General features: G+C 39.8%; 1 protein-coding gene across 11 annotated transcripts in view; it reads left to right on the plus strand.

The window, feature by feature from the left end:
- ncam1a (neural cell adhesion molecule 1a) overlaps positions 1 to 19812 on the plus strand; it is a 208237-nt gene extending 188425 nt beyond the window's left edge. For 4 of the 11 annotated variants that reach the window (XM_057359863.1, XM_057359865.1, XM_057359864.1 and 1 more), the window contains 6 exons: positions 3020 to 3144; positions 3256 to 3436; positions 10962 to 11160; positions 12447 to 12563; positions 13164 to 13664; positions 17164 to 19812. In XM_057359863.1, coding sequence (XP_057215846.1) covers positions 3020 to 3144; positions 3256 to 3436; positions 10962 to 11160; positions 12447 to 12563; positions 13164 to 13664; positions 17164 to 17287 — 1247 coding nt within the window. In that variant the 3' untranslated portion in view covers positions 17288 to 19812. Of the gene's footprint in view, positions 1 to 3019; positions 3145 to 3255; positions 3437 to 5982; positions 6604 to 10961; positions 11161 to 12446; positions 12564 to 13163; positions 13665 to 17163 lie in introns of those variants that run through there. The other 7 variants (XM_057359868.1, XM_057359875.1, XM_057359874.1 and 4 more) reach the window with 2 other exon arrangements.
- The last annotated feature ends 1088 nt before the right edge of the window (positions 19813 to 20900 follow it).

Below are 20900 nucleotides of genomic sequence, written 5' to 3' on the forward strand. Positions count from 1 at the left end.
AAAGGTTTTGAATATAAAATAATGCCATAGTGTCTTATTTAGAATTTTTAATATTTTAAACATAATTTTTAATAGTTGTTTTAATCTGTTTGTTTTTTTTGGACAGTTGCACAGGCTGCCATTTCGCAAGTTTGAAATACAAAAACATAAATTAATTAGGGCTGTCAAACGACTAATCGTGATTAATCGAATCCAGAATAAGAGTTTGTGTATACATAATATATATCTGTGTACTGTGCATAATAATTTTGTAGTTATTAACACATACACATACATGCATTTAAGAAAAATCTCAAAATTAATAAGCATTTATATGTAATTTCAATTATTGGTAAATATAAATAAATACATGTAAATATTTCCTAAATATGTATTCATGTGTATGTGTTTGTATTTATAAATACAAAATTAATATGCACAGTACACAGACATATATTATGTAAACACAAACTTTTATTCTGGATGCGATTAATCGCAATTAATCGTTGGACAGCCCTAAAATTCATGTCATAAATGTATCAAGTTATTTTAAAAGGAAATAATCCCCCGGACACAAAAATATAATGTTTACTGCTTGTTCTTCTATTGCAAGTGCCTTACTATACTTACATTTATCTGTTGTTGTTAAGCAATATTGTTTTCTGTAGTAAAAGCTATCACAAATACTATTGATAGAGCCAGTATTGAACCTCAAACATTCCTTCTATTCTCTCTAGGTAAACATTCAGAGATCCTCTGACCTCTACTTTAAATTCATCCCATTTGCCATGTTTTGTATATTTGGCGGTATTTACCCAGTGTCCCGTTAATTCCTAATAGGGTCTCTTGTCAAGCTGCTCTTTATGATGATTAATGGGAGCAGAGCACTGTGCTTCTCCTGGGTTTCTTTAGTGACACAGGTAGACAGTTAACATCTCAAACAAGCTCCTACACGCACATATTTCCTCCCCCTTTGGCCCGATGATATTATTAAAAGCAGTAGCGAAAAATCTCGGATCAAAGCGTAGAGGATAATTAAGGGAGTGCTGTCATTAAATAGTGGGCAAGTGGAGATAACAAGATCCCCCAGAGACTGCATTACAGTACAACTCTCCCTCCATCATTGCCACCAAACCAGGTCCAAGCTCTCATTACAGCCCTCCACATGCCCCTGTATCTCACGAGAGCCAAGCGTTTTCAATAATGTACCACATTTGGAGAGATGGGAGGCAGAAGTCATCATTATGTTGCCAAAAGGCCTCAGCAATGAGACGTCTCGACAGCCAAAAAATGAGAAAATTGGAATTCAGGAATGAAGTGATTCAACTGTAAAGCGTTGCATCTCGCCCTTTGATCGTTAATTTTATGTTTTGTTTTTGTGAGTGGTTTTACACAAGCTTTGATATACTGTTTAATAGCCCTTTAAATTCCCCCACCAGGTCAACACTGTCAATTAATTCTTGACTAAAATTAGCTAAGCGTTTAATTAGCTAACCTATTTCCATACTACATGTTTAAAGTTAGTGACTACATTGAGGGTCATAAATCTGAAGTTAAAGGATTATGCTTAGAAACTATATAGTGTTCAATGTTTTTGTCTTGTTTTCAAGTCAATATATTTTGACATTGCTTGAATAAAGAGGAAAAATGACACGAGAAGCAAATTGAGACTTTATCAGAGTCTCTTAAATAAAAGGAATACTTCATCCAGTTATCATAGTTTAGTCCCCATCGTGTCTTTTAAACCCCTAAATGGAACAAAAAATGTATTTTTTTAGGGCTGTCAAAAGATTAATTGTGATTAATCGCATCCAGAATAAAATTTTGTGTTTACATAATATATGTCTGTGTACTGTGCATAGTATAAACACAAAAACATACACATAAATGTGTATACAGTATATCTAGGAAATATTTAGATGTATTTACCAATAATTGAAATGATAAATGATCCTTTATAAATTTTTATATTTTTCTTAAATACATGTATGTGTATGTGTTTATTAACACACCGTTTTATTCTGAATGCGATTAATCACGATTAATCGTTTGACAGCTGTTTTTTACAAACTAGTTTTTTATAACCTAACCATTTGGATGTAATTGTCTTACATCATTACTAGCAAATATCTTTGCTGTTTCCTGTTTTAACACCACATCTAACAAAATATAGTGAGGTTTGCACTTATAATAAAAGAAAAATGTTCTCTAAAAATGAGAGTTAATACAACACATACTTACCTTCTCTAATTAATGTGTCTTGTTTTAAAGATGCTTCGATATTGTAGCGAGGAAGGCGGGACGAGAGCCGTGGGGCAGGAAGGTGGGGCCGGTGGCGTGAGTGATAATGAGTATCAGCCCTCACAGGGGAGCTCGGGAGCATAAGAGGACGAGCGACAGGACTGCCGACGAGAGAGGACCGGACCCGGAAATGCTAATTTTTGTTTATGTGTTTATGTTCGTGTGGCTGGCAGTCGTCCGTGAGGGGCTGCCGGCCTTTTTACTGCTGGATTTATTGTTTATTTATTTTGATTAAATGTTTTGGATGCCGGTTCCCGCCTCCTTCCTTCCATTTTATTGAGTTTATTACATTTAATCAAAATAAATAAACAATAAATCCAGCAGTAAAAAGGCCGGCAGCCCCTCACGGACGACTGCCGGCCACACGAACATAAACATATAAACAAAACTTAGCATTTCTGGGCCCGGTCCTCTCTCGTCGGCAGTCCTGTCGCTCGTCGTCTTATGCTCCCGAGCTCCCCCGTGAGGCATGCAGGACCGGTGCGCGTACAGCTGATACTCATTATCACTCACGCCACCGGCCCCGCCTTCCTGCCCCACGGCTCTCGTCCCGCCTTCCTCGCTACAGATATGTTTACTTGAAAACCAGACAAATATACTGAAAATAAACTTGCTTAAATACAGATAGTAGTGGAGATGTTCACCTGAAATACTTTTGGGTTAGAGGCACATTTTGAATGTGAGCAGTCAATCAGTGCTGCTGTCCCTAACACCACTTTTCTGGCCATTTTCTCCCCAGGGGAACCCAATCCTCCCAAACTCGAGGCTACACCACAATCCCCAGGCAACGAGATGAAGGTCTACCTGATCAAACAGGACGATGGGGGCTCTCCCATAAAACACTATCTCGTGCGCTACAAACCTGTGAGTATGATGGGACATGAGGTAACATACTTAACCCATCTCAATGGCTGAATTATTTAGATCACTATGCATTGGTCCCCCTATAACTAGTCTGCACCTGTGTATCTGCAGAAGCTTCGCCAGGACTGGAAGCCAGAGATCCGCCTGCCCAATGGCAGCGAGTACGTTGTGCTGAGGGGTCTGGAATGGAACACGGACTATGACATCTCCGTTGTGGCCGAAAACCTGCGAGGCAAATCTGAACCTAGAATCCTCTCCTTCAGGACCTCGCCAGAGCCCACCGCCATTCCAGGTACCATTCCGAACCTGAACCCGCAGCCCATGCCAACCATTTGCAGCCAACAAGCCCGATCCCCCACTTCACCCTAACCGCCATCCTACTCCAGATCTTGTTGTGGATTACCGTGGCCACCCTTGTGTCTTTTCAGGTTGTGGCCTGGCCTCCCCTAGCGAGTGTTTTGACACAATCTAAGAGTAATAAAAGAATGATAGAGTGACCAATGTCTATGAGAGATAACCATGGGTTAAGCCTAGAGACCTGGCATCAGCTCAGGAGCACGGAGAACCTCTCCAGAGTTTTGACCCCTCTGACAGCTTCCCTTTCGAGTCTTGCAGTCAGCTATATTGCTTGTCTCAGAGCAATTGCAGATGATATCATAGGAGATTTTTTTTATTTGGGAGGTAAAAAGCCACAGCAGGTCTGTTATCCATCCATCCCCAACATCTACTATAATACCACCCAAACCACGGGCTTGCTTGGTTTGTGCTCCGTTGGCAGGGCTGCGCGTTTGTTTTCTATAGAGAGCTGTTTCCCCACTGATAAAACCTGGGCATTAGATCATCTCTCAATCTCTCTCTTATTATCTCTCTCGCTCTTGCTCCTCTCTGTTTTTTTGAGGCTGGACTGAGGCTACGTTCAGGCTCATTGCAGCAGAGAGAATAAATTGGCCTGACTTTCTGCCCGTACTCAGTGGGGATGCATCCTCTGGTTTTGCATGATGGCGCCTCAACAGGATTAATGGTTTAATGCTTTACTGAGGACCTAACAGGCATCTGCCGGTGCATGGCCAAGAGACTTGCTTTTTTCTCATTCGCTTAGTGGGAAGCAGCCATATAGCAGTGGGAGCTTTGGATCTCATAGCACTTGCGCAGCGCAGGTTCAGATGTGCAGAAATCTTTTCTTGTTCATCCTTTTTTCTCTGTGTCCGCGGAACCTCGCCACATTTACACATGGCAGTGCCGGAGCTGTTAACCGCAAAGTGTAACTTTTGGATGTTCGATTAAACAGCCGGCTTTATTTTTAGCTGAACATCTGCATTGCCTCAGCCAGAACAGCTGCGTTTGTAAAAAAGCAATTCGCACATATCTTGGTTTATATTTGGGCCAAGCGGGTTAGAATCGTGCAGGTCCGGAACGCGTAGTTTGGAGGCTTTATTCTGGAGGAGCACGTTTTCCTTCCTTGCATAAGAAGGACACTTGGCAGACAGTGAAGGCGACACACTGAGAGTTTGGCAGGGATTAAAATAGGAGGCCAAGCATGGCAAAGGGTTGAGCTCAACCCTGGCCGTGAAACCAATGCCGGAGCTCAATTTCCTGTAATCCAAATCTCCCCAGCTACAGTCGACATGGAGTTAAGACAATGCACGTTAACTTTGTGCAATTTAAGTAACATTGTAAACTTATTCAGTCACCCAGTCCATCGTTTACACTGTATTGCATCACAACCTGTTTGTTTCACCTTGTGTTCTGACCGTGCGACATTTCCCTGGTGTTTGCAGTTTAGAAAGATTTGTTTATTAACATATGCAGGTGATTTCGTAGAGCTGAAGTGTGTGATTTGTCCAATGTTAAATACTTCATCCCAGCTAAATATGCATAGACAACTGACATTTGTAGGCGGATTTTCCTGAAAAGTGTGAAAATAGACTTTTCCGAACAATGCTCAACATAGTAGCACTGGCATAAATTTGGGGTAGAACTGTCAGAGGGTGATGAAGGATTTTGTTATTTGTCGGATAACGCTATTGTCACATAAATTACAAACTTCAGCTTTAAATTTCTTAAATCGTGGCTGTCCTTTCCGAAACCTGAGCTGTCCAAATTGTTTTTCAGGAAATGAAAAAACACTGTACTTTTAAATGATTAAATACTGTGTTGTCAAAGTTGACAAGCACTCTTTTAATACTTTTTATTGGTTGGATATTTGCAAAACCCTGTGACAAACATTTTTTATGACACAAATATGGAGATTTTCAGAAGGTTTCAGAAGGATAGCAGCAAAATGTGAGAAATTATCTGCAGAAATAAAAAAAACAATACATGTAAGATTTACCATCATTGCCTATAAAGCATGTTAATTCACAATGTAAAAATACCAGGAATGTTGCCTGATCCATATTTTTTGATGGTGTGTGTGTTTTTCAGTGTCTAATCATTACATACTTCCCATCATCTGGCTGTTGTCTGTCCTTTCATTCTCGACTCGCTGTGCTCTCCGTGTCATTCGCTGTGCTTTTAACACGCTACGGCCTTCTAACTTTGCTTTTTACTAACTTGCTTGAACGTTCCTTTGATATTCTTTTCTAATCTTGATTAACCTTTCGAACCAAATTTTTTCTGTATTTGACCTATTTTCTCTCTTTTTCTCTCCCTCTCTCTCCCAATGTCTCTTTTCCTTCCCTTCTTCTTTACATTCTCTTCCTGTCTCCATCTGTAAAATCGGACCATCGCATTTTCAAACACGCATTCGTTTGGTTTCCTTTTTTTGGCCGTTTTCTCCTCCCGTGCACTGTCCCCATGCTCTTCGGGTGTCCGTCGGTGTGGGATATGTGGTGTCAGCAACCCTTGGCTGCTCCTCTGTGGCGTGTGCTCTGGTCACTCTCATGTTCTCCATGCTGACTGTACTCGTGCTGTCATAAACTGGGGCTCGCCAGCGGAGAGGAGCGCCTGTCCTAAGCCCCGCCCACTCTTCAGCCACGCCGCTTCAGTTTCTACGCCTTCTGAGTCTCTTGCCGGCTAAACAAACAAACAAAAGAATATCAGTCATTGGAATTAAGCAGAGTGTTCGGTGCTTGTACCATTCTGTTTTATTTTTCGTTGTTATATTTTTTTTCTAGTTTTCTTAATCATTTTCTGTAAAAACGAAGGCAGTGCGTTTGAGAAGGTATTTTTTAAACCATTGGGCTTTGGAGAATGTTGTAGAAAATCTTTTCCCTGTTAAAACGTCGGGTCTCAGGCCATCCGTGATATAATTGTTCATGAGTCCAGTTAGCAGAGAAGTTTGTCCCTTTTTCGATCGCACGTTCATTTTTTTAAATTCTTGTGTCATTCTTAAGCTGTTTGTTATTAACTCCTGTGTTTTACAGGGACAGACACCCAGGTTTGTTGTGTGCAGACATTTTTGTGACAAAATGTACATAATTTTAGAAGATTCCGAAAATATATACTTTCTTTAAAGGACTTTTCTTTACTTTTTCTCTGCTTCTTACTTGAAACGGAAACTAATGCAACTGCTGTTAAACTCACTCATGTCAACAAGTGTCATTTTCAACAGTGTACTTTAATTATGTTCTGTAATACATTTTTTTGTATACACATACCAGTGTGGTCTCATTGTAGGATTTAAGCAAATACGGTAATATAGATTCAGTGTTTATTTCTGTGTGTTTTTAACAAACACAGCGTGGTTTTGAGTCGAAATCTGACACCAGCTTTCGGCTTCGAGTTGCATGGGACTGTACCGCGTGACCGTAGTATGTGTTCGTCCCATGATGTCATGGTGCTCAACGCTGGTTAAGAGGGACCCACGGAGCCTGTACTTCTAGGAGACAAGAATGTTCTGCTGTACTTTTCAAACGACCGTCTCTGTTCCTAATTCCTTAAGGCTATTTGTTATTGCTTTGACAGGATATAACTTAAACACTTTAAATGACACCCCCCAGACTGAATTTTAATGCGCAACCCCAGAGGCGATCTAGTGTGCATGACACAGCCTCCGTTATAACCACATCAATCAATTCTGAGCATTGGTGACGGGCTTTTACAGGCATGGAACTCGATTTTAACCTTCGGACAGGCGCCCATATAAATGTGGATGGTGTTACGAGGTCGCGTACGCCATCGAAAAGAAAAGATCGGAGCGTTATTATTATGCAAGACTTAAGCAGGCGTTTTCTGGGTGGGTGTTAGATAAAGTGCAACTAATGTAATTAAGTGTCTTATGATATAAAGGCTCATATTATGTGGATACAAGGCAGAGCTATGGAAAAAAAATGTGTTTGTTCAAAAAAATGGAGTAGCATTTGTTTCCCATTTTGGAATGGATTCTCGTGGTAATAAAGTGATGCGCTCTGGAGCTTTGGCTCCTGGAAACGCATGTGCCAATAAGCTTGTCGGGCTCATCATTCATATGTCGGTGCGTCTGTGTCTTTAATCATTGTGTTCATGTTGGATGACACTTGATCAGAAAAGCAGCACCCAGTTTGGCCTGTCTGGGATTTGTAATGCCGTCCTGGATGGATTACCAGCTTCATTCAGTTTACCGGAGGCAAAACAATTTCGAAAATCCAAACTTGGCACCGGCACTCGCACCATGCGTTCGCACTTATCACAGAGAGTGCCTGCGAGGAAGAGGAAGGAGGAACACTGTGCCAAATCGGCGAGGCGACTGAATAACCCGAGAGCCCTCAGAACAGACTGGGGATTTATAATGACTGCGATGCGAAAACAGGCTTTTATCAGCTCCTTAATAAGCTTAATAAGTCACATTCAACAGATGCCTGTGCAACATTAATGATCATTAGGATTTGTCATTTTGTACAGTTAAATTTTGATCCTGGAGATTCTTTATTTCGTATTTTAATGTATTTATGAATGTAATGTGTGCCAAGGGTTGGTCCAGTTCACCCTGCCACAACAAGCACTGTATTAAAATTAGGAATATCTAAGGAAAATGATAAATCACAAATATTCAATTGAATTATTTCCAGTTTTCCTTTACAACTAATAATGACTAATGAGTGGTGTCCTCAGCCAACCAGTGTTGCCAGGACATTGTTGTGACATCATCTAGCTTAATGGGTCACATGGTATTTACAGCTCTGGCGATTGGATCAAACTAATAAATTGTTATGTGAAGTCTCCTTTACCAAAGATGCCAGCATGCAAGTTGCGTATCTCCCGGGATGCATGAGCAAACGAAACAGTTGACGTCAAGATAAATGAGAATGCCAACAGATGCTTCCAGCTATTATAGACCTCCTTCATTCAGTCAGAACGTGATTTAAAAATGAACACTCAAACACACAATGCCCTAGTATCTTTAAAACCTCTTTTTTGGTGTTCTGGTTGTAATAAAGTTCGGGATATGTGTCTGCATGTCTGTAAGACGGTTCAAGCCCTTTGCTGAGTCAGCAGAGCGATGTGTTATTTGGTCAGTGAGGGAGTTCCATCACACCGCCTTTGTTCTCAGATATGTGCCGTGATTTATTGCACTTGTTAAAATGCAGACTGAAGCTCAGGAAAACAAGTGGCGGCCCACTGCACGCCCAGAGCTAGAAGTGCTCCCGGCCATTCCTGACTGGGCAGTAGATTAAATCTGTCAGCTCAACCTCACGTTACCCAGCAAGAGCAAGAGAGACACTGTGTCTGAAACCTTTAGAAATGTAGCCAAGTTTAATAAAACATTTTTTTATTTATTATAATTTTAATAATAATCATTAATAATAATATATTATTATTAACTATTATTAATAACAATTAATAATGATAAATAATAATTATTATTATTGTTGTTATTATACATCTGGTAGTATGTATCCTGTGCGGCCTAAAGTAATAATAATAGATCCAGATCTAGACTGTATTTCTTTCTAACTTTGTCTACTTTCTTTACCACTTTTGAACACTTTTGGAGAGAGTGAGAGCCGCTGCACTGGCTGGATTTCCTAAAAGTCTCCAGTGCCAGACCTTGATTAAAGTTTATTTTTTATGTTTCTCTGCTGTACAGTTCTGTTTGTAAGGCATGCCCGCTGTAGCGCACAATGTTCTGAGAGCGGTACGCCGTGTTCTTTTCTTATTGATGTTCGAGTGGAGCTGCAGGTTATGATGAGTGTCTCAAATACGATTCTTTCCTGGTAGAGTTTTGTCTAATGCATTTCCCTGCAGGTCTCTAAGTGCATCCATAATTCATGATCCCATTGATACATATCGATGTATTTAAGACCTCTATGTGGCTACTACATTAATGATGAAAGTTGTTTAGAAGGGCGTTTCATTAGACGCTTGACTTGAATTCAGTAATGATAACATGAAGAATTCAGAAGGTCTAATTTGAAATTTAGTTAGTGTCAACCTATAAAATAGCAAAAGGGAAGTTGCTGAAGTGCTGATAGAGTGTTGAAGATTACAATACACTAAGTTACCATACAGTACACCAAGGCTCCAAGTGCCTGTTTTTGTTTTCCCCACTCTCACCTGTCCCACCAAGCCTCTAAGCTCACCCATCATCGAATGAATGCCTGGCATCCCGTGCTGCCCTGCGCCCTCTCTCTGGTCGTCTTTCCGGCGGAGGCTGACCCCACTATCCTTGCCAGTCCTGCCCGATGTCCCAATCTAGACTCATTCCCTGTTCCTGCCCATTTATGTGTTCCTTTGAATTGTCAATAAATATTCTCTACAAACTGAATCGGTGTTTCATTCTGGCAATAAGATTTGTTAATAAAATTGTCAAGCACTTTTCAGTCAATATGCTTCTCCGGATTTAGTTTAATTTCCTAAATATCTGACAAGAAAAGTACTTTTGTCATGTACGCAGGTTATCTGTTGGCTCTTCTAGTCATCTTTACAACATCTTAGTGTTTTGTTTTTAAACAATTCAATCATTTTCCAGCAGAGACCGATTTGATTTCAGTTGTTACAGGTTTACTTATGCAGCATGCATGTGAATACACAGAGTAAAACATGACTTAATAAACATCAGCTGTGTGTTGTGAGCAGTGTTTTGTTGGTGAATCCATCTCATCTTGTTTAGCATTTTCATACTGTAGCGTTTCATTCCTGGTAAGTAGTCTGTGTTTTCATGCACTTAAAACAGTTCTGCTTTTCCTCTGTGCATTTTTACATTATTTCCATGCGAGTAATGAATGCCGCTCTACATGATGTGATGTTTTGCTGTTTGATGACTGCTGTTTTTAAGAGCCTGTGTTCAAAAGCAGGTGTTTCAGTGTGTTTGTGTTGGCTAATGCCTTTAACGAACCAATTATTTTATAATAATGCAAACTGTGAAAGTCAAAAGTAATCTTCCTATGTATCAAGTTGATACTAAAAGGTTTACATGCATATGTGCTCTTGTACCTGTGCTTCATAGGACTGTGGTTACTTACCCGAGCATTAAAATAAATACATAAAAATATATTTTTGCAGAAACGGATTTGAATTGAATTCATTTGATTTACTTAGATTTTAATTGTTTGGAAAAAATGTTGTACAATTCTGGTATTAAATGTTTATACTTTTTATTTAATGTATACGGTAATAAAATGTAGTTAATATTACATTATTTATATTTAATTTGATTTGTTTATAGATTTAAAAATAATATTTCATTTGATTTAATTATTTTTTATAATAATGAGTATTAAATCTCATATTCATTTTTGCTTTGCCGTCATAATGACCAAAATGTAAATTGTCCAAAATCTCCATAATATATATTGAATAATAAATCTTTTGTAAGACAAAATAATCTTTCACTCATCTTACATTATAACTGTAATAAAAGTTTTGACAAAGTCTCTCTTCTTTTTCTGCTTCCAAAGAAACCAGCTCAGGTTTGGGCACCGGAGCCATCGTGGGCATCCTCATTGTAGTCTTCATCCTGCTTCTCTTCGGCGTGGACGTCACGTGCTACTTTCTCAACAAGTGCGGCCTTCTCATGTGCATCGCCATCAACTTCTGTGGCAAGTCCGGTCCCTCTGCCAAGGGCAAAGATATCGAGGAGGGAAAAGCCGCCTTCTCGTGAGCCTCTCTTTTCCTTCTCTTGTCACGTGTATGTTCTGTCGTCTGATACCATCCATCTGTGCTATTCCAGCTTTATCAGTCCTATCAGCTCTACAGGACGGCTTGAGGCATTCTCATCTATGAATGAGAATGATGTGAATATTGGCTCATGGCAGCTGTGTTAAGATAACAGGAGGGGAGGGATAGTGCAGGCTGGTTTACAATGTGATGAAAACGGGCTGATGACTCTTCTTGTCCTGTTGTTTCGAATGCAATATCAAGAAATTGTGTTTTTTTGGGGGGGAAATAACAATTTAGCTTTTTATTAAAAATCTAATTTTTGGACTAGTTCTACATGTTATTTTACTTTAGGGCTCAATAATAATGATTGTTTCTGTTGGTCTGGTACAGTCAGCAGTTCAGATTTCTGTTTCAGCTTCATCACAATTATGAAAGACGTTTTTATTAGCTTATTTTAATTGGCTATTTTATCATATATTTATATGTCAGAAAACTATAGTTTTCATTAAAAATATATATTTTTTACATGTTTTAAAAACATTTACAAAACATTTACCTCATGACACAGTCACAAGTCACAGTAAAACATGCTTGTGCTTAAAACAAAACTTGAAATATAAATTCTCAGAGAATGTATTTATTACCAATATACTCTATTATATCATCTGTTTATATTTTACTAAACACCTGATGATAGAGTCCAGACATCAGAAAAATATCAGTTGCACAAGTTTTTTTATTTTAAAAGAAAAAATGTATGGATGTGACAAAAAGGGAACGGCTCTTCATAGACCACAAAATAGTTTTTTATTTTCATGTGCCCATTTATGAGGAATATGGAGCGTTATATGTGTGACCATTCACTTACCTGACTTTGGAAAAGTATGCCTTAAAAACTTTAAGAAAGACTTCACATGGTTATTTAAACCACCAAATATTGACATCTGACCCATCATGTTGAAAACCTTTACTAAAAAACATGCTTTTTTATCTAAAGGTTGACATTTTGCATGGAATTGTCCTACGTTGTTTATTTTCATTTGCACATTCACACATTAAAAAACGTTGAATTTATATTAGCCAGCTAGATTTTCTTAAGTATACATTTAAATCAATAAAATGCAACAGCATTGCTCACAACAACAAAAAAAACATCACATCCATCCACAGCAAAATCCATTTTCAAGACTATAACCCATAGGATGTAGTTTATTAGTCTTTATTGCTGTGTTTGGTTCTTGTGTGTTCTGCATCTTAAAAGCTCTCCTTATCCACTTTTACAGAAAGGACGAGTCTAAAGAGCCCATTGTGGAAGTAAGAACTGAAGAAGAGCGGACGCCAAACCACGAGGGAGGAGGTCCAACTGAACCCAATGAGACCACTCCTCTGACTGACCCTGAGTGAGTCTCCAAACCCCCCCCACCCCCCACACGCAACGCTGCAAAATAATTCCTACACAGACAAAACAACTCACCTGTGGTTCAACATTGAGTCAGGTCACATTATGATAATTATTTCTGTAGAATATAAAGGTCTCGACCTGAAGCAGTGGCTGCTGTTAGTGACTGAAACACATTAGCCGCTGGTCGGCTGTTTATTCGTTGTTGTATTATATAAGCAGGTTTTAACAGCGTGTTCTTTTTTTATGCTAGACTGCATGATAATGCAAATAACAAGTCAACCCACCTTAGAAAATATCATTGTTTCTTTGTAGCTTATGTATTGGTTACCACCACCAACAGTAGATTATATCCCACTCCTGTAATGTTTTATTTATGTAAAGCTTCTCTCTGTTGGAACATAAATACAGTAGATACCTCACACCCCTCACTTTTCTTCAGTTACCTAACATGATTGATCATTCTAGTGCATGTTGGCTTTACTCACATGTGTATATTTTGCTACGGCCTCCCTTTATTCCTCTCCCTCTCCTTTGTGTGAAAATCTCTCTCTCCCCCTCTCTCTCTCTCTCTCTCTCTCTCCTCCCCCTCTTCTCACAGGCATGCTGCTGATACCACAGCAACAGTAGTGGACTTGCTTCCCTCTGTAACCACTAACTCCGATCCCGGCACTCACAGTCCCGCTAGCGATTCCACCACCCTTACCTCGAGCACCGCCACACCAGCCCCTAAACCCGCCCCCCAATCCAGCGCCCCCAAAACTAGCGTCACCTCTCCTACCTCCCCACAAGCTGCGCCCGTGGCCCCTCTGGTGGACCTGAGCGATGCGCCCCCCAACCAGACCCCCAAACCGTCTGATTCAACCGCCCCGACCTCCGCAGATTCGGCCAAAGCAGATTCTACTAAGCTCCCTGTGGGCGAGCCAACTCAGAGCACTGGGCCAAAGAACCCACCTGAGCCTGCTTCCAGCAGCCCTGCCAATCCCCCCCAAAGTAAGGACTCTGTGGTGCAGGGAGGAGCCCAACAGAATGCAGATAGTGACCTTGCCAAGGATGGGTTTGACAAGCCCTCCAACGCACCGCCCGTGCCCAACCAGGACGAGTATGGCCACCTTTAGATGTTTAGTCATGTTTGTGTTTCTAAAACCATCTTCACCTGTGTGTCTGCGCTCTCCGTCACCCCCTCCCTCTCTTCTTCCCTGCGCCCTCACTGTCTCACTCACTCGGCTCGCTTTCTTCCAGCTGCTTGATATGATATCGGAATTCCATCTCACGCATCTTCAGTCGCGCCGTATTCCCTTTGGTATTCAAATGAAATTTGACATGGAGAGCTAAGCCGGCTTCCACCGCGTTTATTTGCACCTCAGTAAGAAGCAGTTCAATGGCAGCGCTACGAAACAAAGCCATTATAAATGTGTGAAATCATTCTCGGGGTTTTGTTTTCGGGAGCCGGGATAATTGATTCCTCCATTATCTCCGGCAGGGCCGCGCGATGATTGGTTGTCCTGAATGGCACGATGCCACGCTCGCTATGATTTATATTGATTGCTTTTCAAAGCTGAAGTAGACGGTGAGAAATAAATGAGCAGTCTTTATGTTTCTATAGATAAAGGCTAATGTATGGCCATTGTAATTATAGTAAGAAGGTAGATGAGGTGCGGTGGCGTTTCTGAGGTGGGTGAAATGTCTTCAGACAGGCCAAATTGTACAGATCTCCATATTTCTTATATGAAAAGTAGCCAGAAAAAGACAGACTTCTGACCGTCAGTTGCTCAGTTATACAGGTAGCGTCTGATCGACATGTGATATTTCAGCACAGTTTCACCCAAAAGTGGAAATTCTTTCATCATTTTTTTTTTATTTACTCACCCCCGTCATTTAAAACCTGTATGACTTTCTTTGTTTTGCAGAACACAAAAGAAGATATTTTAAAGAGCACTTATAACCAAACAACATTGGCCCCCATTGACTTCCATTGTTTGTTCACAAAACCACAGAGACATTTCTAAAAATATCTTCTTAAGTGTTCCACAGAAGAAAGAGTCATATACAGGTTTTGAACAACATGAGAGTGAATAAATGATGACAGAACTTTTATTTTGTAACTATTTTAAGTGTAACATTAACAACACCCCATATATAAACCAGCGTGCAGCAAATGCCAGATGTCTCCGAGTCACTACGAATGAGATTTGATTCTCATGTAGTTTGGCCTCAAACTTGAAGATATTCTACAGATTCTGGCCTGTTTTTGCAAACGTTGGCAAGTCCATCAAACTAGTTGTTCCCCAGTGTAGACCATCTGACAGCAGATCTGAGCACATGCTGCTGAATCATACATGCCCCTGACATTCAACAGAGATCAGATTTACTGCTAAATGTAGCAGCCGTGACACATTTATGACATTTCTCCATCCACGAATAAAACAAAATGCTGCTGAGTAAATGTGATAAATAGTGAAATGATTTCAGCATCTCCAATAAACAGTGCACGCCCCTAGGAATCCATTGGGTCAGTAGCTAAGATTACCACATTTCATTGTGTCAACGTTCAGCGATGCCTAATGGAGCCAAAGCACTGTGTTTCTAAGTACAGAGAAAATCATCTGTTAACAGCCAGCAGGGAATTAGGCGGAGCATAGCGTTTGTTAAATATTTACCAGAGATTTTGTTTTCCCTGCTTAGTTTGCACTGTCTGTGTATGACCCAGGCTTCTCAGTCGACTCATGTCAGACCCGCTCTCTCTCTCAGCCCTGCACAGTTGTTTAATTTGAGCAGAAAAGCCCCAGGGAGAGCGTCTCTTATTGGCTGCCACCTGTGCTTATTGGCTGTATGTGGCTGGAGTGTTTTTACTGAGTAGTTTTTCTGTGCCTGATCTTCACAGACCCTGCATGATAACAATAAATCGACTCAATTGGGCATCATTAGACTCCTTGACGGGATAGTTCACCCCAAAATTCTTTCATCTTTTACTCACCCTCATTGCAAACCTGTATGACTTTCTTTCTTCTGCAGAACGCAAAAGAAGATATTTTTAAGGATGTTGGTGACCAAACAACATTGGCCCCCGTTGACTTCCATTGTATGTTCACAAAACCACTGCAACATTTCTCAAAATATCTTCTCTTGTGTTCCACAGAACAAAGAGTCAATAACAAGTTTTTAACCACATGAGGGTGAATAAACGACGACATTTTTTCTCTCTTCTTTCTCTTTAAGCCTAATATAAAACTTGAAATGTGTTTAGACATGAGCATCTCATTGTGGATGGAAACTGACAATCATATATGTGATTAAAAAAATATTTAGCGATTTGTTATATGTTTTGTGAGTCCTAGACACACAAAGCTTTACTAAAATTGCACGTAGATCAGTAATAAGAAATAGAACATCAAACACAAACAAAAACATTAACAAGAAATGTCTATATTTTTTGCTTTGTACATGTAACATCCACCAGAGGGCGCTCCGGTTTGATCCCTGCTGCACTAAAGCATCACTACAGATCAGCTCGTGCCGAATAAATAATGATTCTTTGTGTCTGCAGCGGAACCGGTGTGCCAGACACACTTGGCGGCTCTTCATCCAACCCAGAACCCGATGAGATAGTTTTATTGTGATGAGGGTGATGATACCTAGCTCCACGCTGGATAATGTGCATCACTTATCATCAGTCAGGGACAAAGAGCTCAACCCTCTGACAGTGACACAGCAGCCGCTCTTGTGTCGTACCACTCAGATCGCGTAGATGGTTAACGTAAGACGCCCACGCTCCGCTGCACTCATTCTCTATCCCACAATGCCTCTCTGTGGCTGCAGAGATGGGTCTGCTGGTGGTCCTGCGTTACAGCGTTGAATGATACCGCTGGGTGTCATAACTGTCCGGGCATGTTTGACGATTATAATAACCAGCTATTCACAGCTGATAACAGCCCGGGAGTGGGACATTTGTAGCCTACTAAAAATAGCCAAGTAAGAGAGAAACGTGTCCCTCTCAGGTTCCTCCCGCATGTTTAATTTCTACGCTTCATTATGCATTATGAATGATTTGACACACCAGTACAATACCAGTCAATTCCAGTACAGGATATATCAGCGCTCAGAAAGAATCTGCCTAGTGCGAAATAATTTAAGCAAACTTTCAGTATGTGCTTTGTCAGCTCCCTTGAGAACAAATGTCTACGTGCATGTGAAATATTCAGTAATAGCCAGTTTGCAGTGGATGTTTTTCATTTATTTATGATTTATTATTTATTATTTTACTTTGCTTCAACCAAGCCCGAGAGAAAAGCCGCTCAGTGTATCAACAAACTATTACACAGCCAATAAGCGCAGAGGGAGAGGTTCACATTTCATGTTGTTTTATGAGGATTGTCTCAAGATTCTTCCCTACGGACTCCCAAAAAAACGTTTCGCTGACTCATACTTGCATGCTCCATATTCTTCTGTTTTCATGCACGCTCGTGCTGACGAAAGAAATCTTTGATGTCAGGATGAGATGACCAAACGGTTACCTTATTAGTTCCCTCCAAACTCTTGGAAAGGCTGAAAAACCCTACTGATGAAGTTCCCTTTTTAAGATTCTCTTTCTTTTTCCCCAGTGGTAAAATCGCTGTAGATGAAAAAAGCAAAGCCATGGAGACGGAGGTAAAGAAAAACCCTACGGAGCTGAAGACGGTTCCCAACGAAGCCTCCCAAACGAACGGCAACGAGAGCAAAGCGTGATCCAGAAGCGCGCGCCAGTCGCAGGCAGACAGCACCACATCACAGTCACATCAAAACACACGTCTCCAATAAAAAAAGCTTTCTTCGCTGTCTTCTTTGAGTTTGCGGAAGAAAAAAATATGTTTGTAGATGAATAGAGCGCCTAAAGAGCTCGTCACATGCCTTTATTTTCTACTTTATTTCACGCTCGGTATTACTGTTGAAACTCGGCTTTCATGAAGATGAAGAGATTTTCTTTACCTCTAGCGCACTCTCCTTGACCTCTTTGAATAAGATAGCTGTCTTTCTAATGGGATCGGCGTCTTTCGACGAGGTTCGGTATCAGTTCGACGACTAAGTTCTTATTTGGAATGATGCCTTTACAGACCACGGAAATATCTGTGCTGTTTCAGTTACGTCCCGTCTTATTACTTTCAGTATTGCCATCATTATCGTCTGCCGCATCTTATTATTTTCGAGATGTTTTGTGTTTAAATAATGTACAAAAGCGACCACCTTTTATTTTATGTCTCGTGTTATTTTTGAGAGTTAGCGATAGATTGTTAGTACGCTTGCTTTGCATCATTATTATTTTTCTATGTCTTTTATTACAGCCAGAGCGTTTACAGCGTTTATTGTGATATCTCTCTTAACACGCAGCTTAAGACATGAACGGTTTCACACACTTATAGCCCACAGATCGCCACTATTTTTTCTATTACAGTTTTTGTTTATTTTCTTACTTTCCCGACTCCCACTGAATGTCCTTTAATGCCTATTAACGTCAAGACTTCTTAAAGCGAATACAAGGTTGATAGTTGAAAAGATCTGCGGTGATACGTTGTAAAAACTTCCCGCAAGTCTTTTCAAAAAACATTTGAGCTCTCAGATAGAGATCAGACGAGCGGCCCACTGCTAGGTTGCACGGTACATGCAGCTGTTGAACTTGTGGTCTAATAAAAACATCAGGGGCGCGTGTAATGCTCACGGGACGTGCCATAGCGCAGCGTCAGGAAGTCAAAGTTCTCACGTCGGTTGCTCCGTTGGTTTTTGCTCACTTTGTCGATAAACAGCTTCGGGATCCCATGCAGCGACTGCGCCGTTAGACACATACTCGAGAAGGAAAATGTTTGCCGGTTATGCATAAATGGCCAAATTCGTATAATTTTGTAATTATTATTTAAGCCATAGTACTCCGGTGTGGATAGTAGCATCATGAATATTCAGCCTGATGTTTTTGTACTGTTTCTCGTTAGGCTGCAAGCTTGTGCACTGTGAATGCTTGAAATCCTAGTGTGAATACAGTGTGTTGTTTGTAATAGAATATAAAAGAATATCCGTAGGTTGTGAAAGTTGTAGTTCTTAGTTGAAACAATGAAAACATTCATTATAAGACAAAAAAAAACCAATGATGGCAACAGCAGAAATGAAATATGAAATACAGACACAAAGGAGTTTGTGCCTTCAGTATGAACATCCTCTCATGCGCAGGTCTGCGGGCTGGCCGGTGATGGTACACAGCTGTCTGTGACAATATACCCCACGCTGTAAGATGGTCCAGAAACTGTGAAAAATAAAATTCAACATGTTATCACGTGGTTTTTGGGTCTGTTCTATATGTTCAGGATCTCAACAACACGCCTCTATTTAACTGATGCAAAGCTTCTTATATCATGTAAGTGCCCAAGACCCGAGCAGACACGCTCACCCGCATTAAGTTACAAAATCTATTCAAGTTTGGTCAAATGCCTTTTCAGTCTATTTGGAAATCTGAAATAAGCATGTGGTGTATTCTGAACTGGATGTTGTCATTTGTGTTGAGGTTAAAATTGAATTGCTAAATACCTGAAAATGTCAAAGGCTTTATTCATTGTACATTTATTTGAAATGTCAGTGGACTGTTGTCATTTCTGTTCACTGTTGACATTAAGTGCTTTTATTTGAATGGCACTTTTTACTAACTTTCATTAAACATGCTTAACAGATCGATAGTATATGAACACACCACACACACACACGAATGAATGAAGTTTTATGACATGTCTAATCATTTGAATGTACCGCTAGTGCTCTGTTAAGCATAAGGTGTAATCATGTGTGGTAATGTTATAAATGAAAGTTATTCTAAAGTGTTAGGTTGGATTCTGGTCTTTGAAAAAAAGAAGACACCAGGTGGTACAAACTATTCCTTGTGATCTCATTCCAACAATTCAGAAAAGCTCTTGATTCATTCAGCTTCCATTTAATGTGGGACCAATTTTTCTTCTGCCATTTTAAGGACAAGAGTCTGTTTCAAAGTAATGATTGTTTCAAAAAGCATTTACAGGGCTCGTCTTTCGAGCAGTCTGATGTAAAGACCTTTGAGTCATTCACTCTCTCTCATCATCACTCTCATCCCAGACCTTTATAAGACATCCATCACTCACAGCTGTATACAGATTTTTACAAAATCAAATGTTCCACCTCTTTCCCCACTGTCACTGCTGTAAATACTAACCGAAACGATTTGACTTCATTCTGTTGAAAAATTATTGTGTTCAATAAAATGAGGAAAAATATCTGTGTGCACTGATTCGTTTCACATAGAAATCAATTCTGGGTGGGATTTTGTGCTCAGAATGTCGATATTATTCATCCATCTGTTTTAAAATGGCTTTGTAAAGGGTTATCTTTGGTCATTGAAACTTTATCAGGACATAATGATGCACAATCAACATTCCTCAATCTGTCAAAAGCTTGTCTCAAAGTGTTACTCAATACACTCATGAAGTCTTATTTGATTTAATCCAAGTTAATTTACAGTGCATTCAAAGGCACTACTTATTGCACAATTGGTATTTTATAATGAAAATATAAGAATATAAGACATGCATTTAAAAATAGATGAGGAAGAAGTTATGACAAGCATATGCAGAAGCATAAGAGAAGTCATTTGAAATCTCTTTATATAGACCTATTATACAGTATTTAAAAAATACAAAGATTGTTATTATATAAAGCCACCAACTGTATGTTCACTATAGATTCTATTCTGTTCTATTGGAATATGGTTTTCTTGAAACGCTGTAACAATCCGCGTGGCCAATACGTTGAGGGAATGTGTTATCACCACCAGATGGTGCTCAAAGCACAATATTAACTTTAACAGAAGTCTGCAGAGGATGTAGCGGAACCTTCGTTTTATTTGTTGTAAAAACACATTTCATTTTCCTAAAGGCGGGACTGTCAAAAATAAGTAAATAAATTAAAATCACAAAAAGTAGAAAAAAATCAAACGTGGGCTAAGAAACAAGGCTACTTCTCCGTCGAGGCCATTGTGTTTACAATCAAGGTTGTATTTTTGAATGTCTGTGTGGTTCGATTTTTATTGGCTAATTTCAGACATTGACATCTATTGTAGAGTCGCTGTTACGTGAATTAAATCAAGAGCTCACGGCTGTATTAATGTGCAGCTGCACATAATCATTTGTCCACATGGTGGCACTAAAGTATCGTGTTGATATGTGGTATGGACTTCTTCCCTCTAGGCACAATTAAAGGCATATAAAGGCACAGTGTTTATGTACTAACGTTTATTTATTTACTTTTATACACTTTTACAATATAATCCATTCCTGGTACAGACGACACATAG

Source organism: Triplophysa rosa, linkage group LG19, assembly GCF_024868665.1.
Source record: "Triplophysa rosa linkage group LG19, Trosa_1v2, whole genome shotgun sequence".
NCBI classification, from domain to species: Eukaryota; Metazoa; Chordata; class Actinopteri; order Cypriniformes; family Nemacheilidae; genus Triplophysa; species Triplophysa rosa.